We start from the raw sequence: 8882 nt of genomic DNA, 5'->3' as shown, positions 1-8882 counted from the left end.
TGCTAAGTTCCAGTTACCTCGGAAGCCAGAGATGCATTCCAGATAGTCGAAAAAGAAGTCGGGATTTCAACGTGGTGCTCCGCATAGACATTGTTGGCAGTACCTCTTACGGACATAATTTTAAGCTTTACTTTCCACAAGCAAACACCAGTTAAAATGTTCAGTTTAGAGTTGCGGGTGGGACTTTAGAAGCAATTACAATTGTCTTGTAAAATAGACATGTTTTCACCACTTTTTACTATTGTAAGTTGGCTTTATAAGTCTTAAACTGACTGTAGTCGGAGTCGCTCCCAAGTCCCCTGTGGGAAACCCGACTTCGGGGGACGTTCTTGGTTTTCCCAGGTTCCTGTTTTTGTGCCTGGATTTTCCAGTTCCGAATACACCTGAAACGCAGCATTAGTCTCCGCCAGGAAAAAGATAAAAAATAAAGACAGAGGTCTCACTTTAACTAATTTTACACCGATGAATCTCAATGTTGTGTATCTAACTATTTTATAACGCAGCTGTTGGTAGTGTTTAGTTTAAAATTTAACTCAAGATTTATCTAATTTTATGTCTCCTCCTTAAAAGAAGGAAGTTCTACTTTTCCTATACATTAGTGATACATCTGCTTAAAATACGAACTTCGTCAATCTTACCGCTTTGTACTGTCGGTCTTTCTGTAGTCAGTGAAATTCCCGTAGGTCACTTGTTTAGTGAAACCATGACTTGACAACAGCTTCATCTCTTGCCTACATAGTTCTTCTGAGCAGGTAAGCTCCGCGGTTGCTAATCTATTTCTTTGAAAGTGCATTATCGTTATCCATTAGAACTGAACACTTAACAAAGGTGGGGTATCAAGATGCTAGAGGTTAGCTAGCCTGCTAATGTAATACAACTGTAACTAATTGGAGGAATGCCCGTGGTTAACAAGATTATATATTTACAAGTCAGGAGGTTAAATGACCTTAACGTGGGTTTTCTGTGGCGGTTTCTGGCTTCATACAGCGTTAGACTGCTCAGAGAAAGCACACAATTTTGACCCCAACATTAGCTTTATGAATGTGTTATTCTCTTTATGGTGCTACAAAGAGTAATATTGGTCTAAGGTTGTGACTGAAGAGTAATATACTGTTTAAATATTGACAGAAATGCATGCATGACGATAAATAATGGAAAATAAATATTTTCTATAAGTTTACAAAAAAGAAGAAAAAATTTTCACAGGGTGTCCAGTCAGATTGCGTTTAATTTAAACTAGAAAGTAATTAGATAAATAACATTAAACAGTTTAATTTCACATTCAACATTTTGGTTTTGATTACTTCAGAGTCACATCCCAAACAAATTCCCCAAATCTAATGATGGAAAAAAGGAGAAAGAAAACAAATGACCAAATAGAATAAAAATATTTTGGGACATCCCCAAAAATAGTAGCCCTGGGCTACTGCCCCTCTAAAGTCTGACCTAGTTTGCGCAGCTCTGATGGTTAATGTCTTTGTGTGGTGCAAATGTTGAGCTCTCCACATTGTGTATTTACCTTAACATTTCTCATCACAACTGTTTAGCAAACACGCAAATATAAATTAAATATGCGTATCTACGCAAATAAATGACTGAGAAATAATGTATTTATACCTATAATATATGTCCATTTAGTGTAGTGGATTAAAACATTTCAGAAGCATTGACCAGAGTCGTTACCACAGCAGCAGAGATACATATATGATTGTTCTGCTAGCAGAAGTCCAGATTAGGTGGCAAAAAGAGCCAAAATGAGTAAGAGGCTGCTGGTGTCAGATTCGAGAAAAAAAGTCAAATATCATCTGCGAATGAATTCCTGTGTGTAAAAAGAAACATTTGAAGAAATGATAAACCTTTGGAGGAGAAGAGAAAGCAAGTCCCAACTTGTGAGCAGTGAAAACTCTGCAGCTTCTGCTTGGGGGAAGAAAAAAAAATCAGGTTTCTTCATGGTGTGGATCACTGAAAATGGCATCCTCCACTAGAGGACGGAGTAAAGCTTGTTACGGTGAAACACAGTGAGGTGCTGGTCCGCCTGCTGTCTCAGAGCAGATTGGGGACATCGGTTACCATAGAGATTCTGCTCTGACATGATTCTGTCCCTTCTTCCTGTCAGGTTCACTACATGAATAATCTGACTTTTTAACACCTTTTTTTCCTACCCAGTCAGCTAAACACCATCTGTGCAGACCTGTCGCTCTGTATGTCCTCATGTTTATCTCGCTCACTAGTTTACGTCGAAAACCGTTCCATCATAATCCATCTCTAAAGGGGAAAGACCTGGTGGTCATTGAAAAGAGTGGTACCCTTCGAACTCACTTGACCTCAGGTTTTCTATCACTTCCATCGTTTTTAATTGTCTGAACCGACCAAATAACCTGACTTTACTCTCTTCCTGTTGGCGTCCATCACTACTGTACCTTCCATACCTTTGTTTTCACATTTCGACATGTTAGAACCACAGACTTTCGATTTTATTGGAATTTTATGTGCGGGAGCAACACAAAGTGGCAAATATTTGTGAAGCGGAAGGAGAAGCACACGTGAAAGAGTTGGCTCATTGTGCTGGATACAAACACACAAAGACTTTTCAGATATTGAATTGTAAAACACTCTGTTGTTCTCCCACTTCAGTTGTCTACTGCTTGGTGTTGATATATTGCACAAAACACGCAAGAGTTTTTGGTTGTAACACACCAAACTGTGTGTGAATTTAACGGGCCATTGCGTTCCTACGCAATTCCGACAGAATGCCTGTGTGGAATTCTCCCATTGAGTTCAATTTCTCTGGTTGAGTTTCAACCAGGCCAGTTAGTGAACAGAAGGCAGCTGTTTTAGAACTGTAGTCTGCCTGTATAAGGCTGTAGTTTGTGGTTCAAATGAATGTTTTCACACCTGATAGTCGATTGGGAACCAAAATGGCAACACCACATTTTCAGTTGATGAGATTCTCTTTCACACTGCACTGTATCAAACATCCCAAACCTTTTGAAAAACTTGTTCCCTCGTGCCTATGGTGGTGCTGCACCAAGAACCGCTCAAGGAAATGACTCATAAACCTCTGAAGTAGACACTTCCTTCTTCACGAAGTGCAAGCAAAAATGGAGAGGCGTCAGATTTTAGGCTGTAAGATTTCTTTTTTGTCGTTGGTTTAAAACCATGAGCCATTTCGCCCTCTTGCACTAGACACACTGGTTTGTTTTGGTTATATTTACCCAGAATGCCTTGTCTTGCTTTTGGAATAGTCTCTGGTCTACTTGCCTTGACATTGGCATTTGAACCACTCCAGAGTTCACATCAACCAAACCGAGATCTAGGTTTGTAGGCGGACCAGAACTTCCCACCCCAAACTGACCGGACTTTCTCGGCAAACGTATTAGAGTTGGATTCAATCGGACTAAACAGGGCTGGTGCAAAGGGGCTGTAAAGATGTCATTGCTGTACCACCCACGCAGTTTTACGACCCACAGCATTTCCATAAGCTCAATTGAGCTGAAGCTGTTCAAACATCACTGCCAAATGTTTGCGATTGTGTAAAATCAGACCCAGTCGTTTTAAACTTCAAAGGAGTTAAGTCCTCTAGGAAGCAATCATTTTCCAATAAGTCCAGAACCGCTGCAGTGTAGAAGAAGAGGCTGGTTTTTCCCAGGCTAAAAGGCTGTTAGTACTTTTAGGAGGCTCTGTCTCAGTGCCAGTTGTAATTTTGTAAGCCCCATCAGAGGGAGCAGTACTCAGCTTGATGAAATGTCGCCTCAGGATCACGTAGCCACTTTATGTCCTTCCGGACCCTTTCATCGTCTTGCATTTCCCTCCAACCCCCCTCCCATACCTTCCTTACAGGGTTACCACTCTGCTTCTCCCCTCCTAATTTCTTGGACCTTTTAATCGGCGTGGATCTGGCCTGGTCCTAAATTATTCAAAGGAGACGTTGGTTTCTGGGGGCTGACAAGTGTCCCTCAGCACTTGATCACTTCGGTTTCCATTAGCTGTGAGTGAAAGGCGCTGTTAGATTCTCTAGGAAACTGTCCTGCCTCACCGACCGCCAGTCTTCCTGTTGAACATCCGTTCTCTACCTGAGGAAGACGATGGAGAACTCGGTGGCCGTCTGGCTCCAGTATGACGAGCTCCTGTTTTACGCGGCCTGCGTTTCTCACTGCTGGTCCGTGTGCCTGTGCGCATGCGTGTGCTTGCAGGGCAGAGTGTTCCGGAGGCGAGCGGCCGGTGGTGGCATGCGTCTGGGCAGCAGCTGGAGGTGGCAGCTCTCCCGGGCCATGCGACTGGCGCTGCGCTTGCGCCGGCTTTGCCGCCCGCAGGAAGGAGGAGGTCGGGTCGGGGTCAGGTTGTCGGCGGCGTGGAGGTACGGCAAGCTGCTGCTTCGCTCCCTTTACTACAACAGCCTCACCAACTCGGACACACTGCTGGACTGCGCATTCGAGCCGGTCTACTGGATCGTGGACAATGTCACCCGGTGGTTTGGAGTGGTGAGCTCTCTGTTCCAACCAACTGGCCCTGACTCTGCTCTGGTTTCTCTTCAGCGTCTCTCTTTCCCCCCTTACCCCTCCAGGTGTTTGTGTGCCTGGTGGTCCTACTGACGTCCTCTGTGGTCATCATCGTCTACCTGTTTGTCTTACCAACCATCTTCTCCTCGTACCCCGCTCACTGGATCGCCTGGCATCTCTGCTGCGGCCACTGGCTGCTCATCCTGGTGGTCTTCCACTACTACAAGGCCACCACCACCTCCCCTGGACACCCACCCAAGGTACTATGTCCACCATAAAGTACCGTACCTCGCAAAGGTATTCAGTAGTCATTCGGAAAATAATGACACTTTTAATGCAAAGTTGATACTTTGAATGGACTTTTAATGCAACTTTGCATTAAAAATTTCGTTATTTACCAAATGACACTTCATAACAGATGGCAAACTTACATTATGATACCATTGTCAATATATTGCTTGAAAATATATTGCGACTTGTTTATCGCAGTAATTTGTAGGACAATTTATCGTCCGCTGTAATTAGTTACAGTGACATTCCTGGTCTTTCCGAGGCGTCGCGGACCGTTATTGTCTCAGTAAAGTGTTTTCCTTGTCTGCGTGTTTCAGGACAAACGCGACGTTCCGTCTGTTTCCATCTGCAAGAAATGCATCACCCCCAAACCGCCGAGGACGCACCACTGCAGCATCTGCAGCCTGTAAGCTGCTCTCTCTCCTCCCGGGCGCCGAGCCGGTTCGGCCCGTCTTTATGTCACAGAGCTGTTTCTGTTGTGTTGCAGGTGCGTCCTGAAGATGGACCACCACTGTCGTATCCTTTTAGCCCGTAGAACATGTGAAACGACTCCACATGAAAACGATGGGAGCGCTCCGGCCTCTCTGAACCTGCTGTAAATGTTTGACCTGAACACCTTCCCAGCCTGGCTGAATAACTGTGTCGGCCACCTGAACCATCGCTACTTCTTCTCCTTCTGCCTCTACATGACCCTGGGCTGCGTCTACTGCAGCATCAGCAGCAGGAACCTGTTTCTGGACGCCTACAGCGCTATAGAGGTGAGTGAGTTCTGTTAGGGTTCGGAGTGCTTTACCTCCATTTACTGACCTGAATCCAGAGATTCACTTAGTTTGATCTCCAGAGCCTTTTTTGGCCATTTAGGATCAACAAAATATGACTGATGACTCTATTCAAACTTAAAGGGGCAGTATTGTGTGTTGTCCAGCCACATAGTGCCATTTTATAGCACAATTACACAACTATGTTACCTTAAATTGTTGTAAAAAGGTGACATATATCAAATAATGACAAAAGAAATTTGACATTGCAATTTAGTTCCTTGAAATTAGGTTGCTGTCTCATTAAAAACTCCTGCTCTTTCTGAAACTCCGCCTACAGGAAGTCATCATAACATGGCTCCTCTATTAACCCTTTAACAACTTGTTTTTTATTTTTACCAACGTTGAACTGAGAAATATCTCCTACAATGATATGGGTAAGGGTTAGCCACCAGGTTAAGCACCAGGTGTTTGCTGATTGTTGCTGGCTAGTCTGAAGGAGCTGAGTGGAGGAGTGGCGAGGTAGAGCTACTCTGAGAGGTGGAAGCTCTAAAGCTTGAAATCTGCAGGTCAGAGGAGGAGCTTCGTCTTTGAAGGCGGAGCTAGGTCCACCCAGGCGCTTTGCAGTTGAATGGTTGCCATGGAGATTAAAGGATTGCTCAAACATGCATGAGAGAATCAGGAGGTCAGGCTGTTTTAAAGATCATAAAACTGCATTCAATGCAACCTTTGTTATCAATTTTTTTTTTAAAGCTTGATACTTTAAAATCTAAACATAAATTTACAGTCATGATTCTTCAATAAAATAACTTAACATTTCTTTTATGGGCTTTGTGGCTCTAGACAAACGTTTCAGGGAACTGAAGGCTCTGGATAGTAAATGTTGATGACCTCTGCCCCGAGGTGTGGCCTAGTTTAATCAAGGAGCTTTAATGAGATGTTTGGAGCGACAGCATCTGTGAGGTGGAAGTCAGAAGGCAGAATCTGATCTCAGATGGAGGGCAAAGATAGAAACAGGACACCTGGAAATGATCCTGTTCTCATATCTACGTCTGATTAAGGACCTGAAAAGCTGAGAAGTAAACAACCCAGGTAATGTGATTAAGGTCTGGAAGATATGCAGCGCTGCACAAAAAAAAAAACAAAGTCTAATCATTTGTTTGTGATCATTTACAGAGACGTCAAAATGTCTCCAGGTTATCCAGGTTTTTGCGAACAAATAAAACTTTTTCACTCTTTAGTTGTCTTTACTTTATCTTACAGTATCTTACAGTACCTTCACTGCACCTTCATAAAGTTCTAAATCTAGAACTTTATGAAGTTCTAGTTCTAGCACATGTGTGCCAAGATTTTGTGGCACTTATGTGCCACAAAATTTATTTACAGTGGAAAAATTAGTTTATTTATTTTTTCTTCTTTTTTTTAATCTGCCATAATAAACTGAACTACATTTTTATGAAATCTATAAATCCTTAAAGACCCAGTCTGAAGTACTTCCTGTCTGTTTCTAGACTTCCTTTCAGACTCCGCCTCCAGACGTGAGCCCCAGAGAAAGCGTTGGCCATAAGTGCATCATCTTCCTCTGGGTCCTGACCAGGTGAGCCGGCGCTCTGCACAGAACCTGGACCACTCCCTGCAGCTAGTTGGCAGTTTCGTAACGGCTCTCCTGTTCCGCTCTGACCCGTTGGCTCTGCAGTTCGGTGGCAGTGGCGCTGGGCGGACTGACCCTGTGGCACGCCAAGCTGATCAGCAGAGGAGAGACCAGCGTGGAGCGCCACATCAACCGCAAGGAGGCCAGGCGGCTGCAGGGCAACGGCAAGGTACCACCGGCCATGAATTGAACTGAATATTCATTTGTTCTTCATAAAACTTTTTTTCCTTTGATTGCTTCAACAGACATGAAAACAAAACAATGGCTGCTGTTGTTCTAACGGTTCCTCTTCTCCCTGCCAGGTGTTCAGAAACCCGTACCATCATGGCCGCCTGAACAACTGGAAGTTGTTCTTTGGAGTGGAAACAAGGAGGTGAGACCAGGAGCCACAAAACATCTTCATATGTTGGTTTAATAATTCTGAACTCATCAATGGAAACACCTGGACAAGGCTGAGGAACAAGAGAGGGAAGGAGGAGGAAAGGAAGAAAGTCAGGGATAGAGGAAGGACAGAAGAATCCAGGAAGGAAGGAAGGCAGAGGAAGAGAGAAGGAAGGAAGAGAGGAGTCAAGAAAGCTCTGGATCGAGGAAGGAAAAAGAAAGAAAGTGATCAAAAAAGAAAGGTAAGAATTGAAGGAAGGAAGAAGAGAAGGAAAAGTTAGGGTTCGAGGAAGGAAGGAATCGAAGGAATAATTCCAAGTAAGACTCAAGGTTTTGGAAACAGTATCAGTTCCAATATAAATTTAAAGAGCAAATTAATTAATAACTTGTGATTTATTTTCAAAACGTCAAACTGAACAGTAAATTCCCTCCATAATTTTAGGCCTTTATGGATGAAGAAGGATTTATATTGGTCCAGAACTTTTAAAAAGTGCCAACAAGCAGAAATAAACGCAAATCAAATTCCCAACACAGCTGATTGTCTAATGACGGCTGCCCCTCACACTGCCTGTCTTCTGAAACCTTCATCATAGTTAGCATTTCCTGCTCCTTTCTAATAAACTGATAGTTTTCTTGCTGTTATCTGAATATTTCTGAGTCATCTCTGTTGAAACGATGAGTCTTTTCCCTCTCAGTCACTGGCTGACCCGGGTCCTGCTGCCCTCCAGCCATCTGCCCAGAGGGGACGGCCTCATGTGGGACCGGCCCTCCACCAGCAGCGACCCCATGACCATCTGACCTCTCTGCTCCCCTCACATCGGACAGCGGAGGAGGAGCTGTGCTCTGATGCATTCTGGGAACTGAACATGACTCAACTTGAAATGTTTTGGTTGCTGCAGATCCAAGCGTTGAGTCACTTTGATGATTTTTAATATTTGTTTACAACTTTCCACGTTACGTTTTGAGAGAGAGGAGGTTGGGGTTACATTCAGCACTACTGACTTGATGTGTCCTGGTGCCAAAGAAAGGAAAACATGAACTCACTTCCTTTCCTTCCAGCTTTTTTTTTTTAACCAAGTCTTTTTTTGCTCCTTTGGTTTTGTAAACGAGGCAGTTTCTATTAGCAAATGATGCACTGTGAAATATTTCCATTAAGACATTTTTATTTCAATTTTCTATTTGAATGTTTGTGACGAGATTCTGATGTAATCAGTAACCAATAGGAGCTGTGCTCCACTTCCTGTTTCTTTTTTTTTTTTTTAAATAAAACAAGTTTTGTTATTTTCTGCTATCAATTGTCTT

The 8882-nt window shown here is 43.3% G+C and overlaps 1 protein-coding gene across 3 annotated transcripts; it reads left to right on the top strand.

Moving 5' to 3' along the window:
- The first annotated feature begins 459 nt into the window (after nucleotides 1-459).
- On the top strand, nucleotides 460-8873 carry zdhhc16b (zDHHC palmitoyltransferase 16b). Of its 3 annotated transcripts, none has more exons than XM_081600744.1 (11): nucleotides 460-752; nucleotides 4199-4481; nucleotides 4565-4759; nucleotides 5108-5196; nucleotides 5278-5306; nucleotides 5415-5548; nucleotides 7060-7145; nucleotides 7245-7368; nucleotides 7502-7572; nucleotides 7651-7822; nucleotides 8276-8873. In XM_081600744.1, the coding sequence occupies exons 2-11, from the start codon at nucleotides 4230-4232 to the stop codon at nucleotides 8510-8512; spliced, it is 1389 nt and encodes a 462-aa protein (XP_081456870.1). In that variant the 5' UTR covers nucleotides 460-752; nucleotides 4199-4229; the 3' UTR covers nucleotides 8513-8873. The 3 variants fall into 3 exon arrangements, with proteins under 3 accessions (XP_081456870.1, XP_081456869.1, XP_008436134.2); XM_081600743.1 differs by having other exon boundaries at nucleotides 461-752; nucleotides 4194-4481; XM_008437912.3 differs by lacking the exon at nucleotides 7651-7822 and having other exon boundaries at nucleotides 467-752; nucleotides 4194-4481.
- Nucleotides 8874-8882: the final 9 nt, after the last annotated feature.

Source organism: Poecilia reticulata, chromosome 19 (genome assembly GCF_904066995.2).
Source record: "Poecilia reticulata chromosome 19, P_reticulata-male-v2, whole genome shotgun sequence".
Classification (NCBI taxonomy): domain Eukaryota; kingdom Metazoa; phylum Chordata; class Actinopteri; order Cyprinodontiformes; family Poeciliidae; genus Poecilia; species Poecilia reticulata.
Note: the sequence above shows the minus strand (reverse complement) of the source record. Positions and strands in the feature narration are given on the sequence as shown.

Bases quoted from the DNA above. Each gene is read 5' to 3' on its own strand.
- zdhhc16b (XM_081600744.1), top strand. From the start codon at position 4,230: ATGCGTCTGGGCAGCAGCTGGAGGTGGCAGCTCTCCCGGGCCATGCGA. The intron at 5,197-5,277 runs GTAAGCTGCTCT...GTTGTGTTGCAG, and splicing joins CACTGCAGCATCTGCAGCCT to GTGCGTCCTGAAGATGGACC. The intron at 7,369-7,501 runs GTACCACCGGCC...TCTCCCTGCCAG, and splicing joins GGCTGCAGGGCAACGGCAAG to GTGTTCAGAAACCCGTACCA.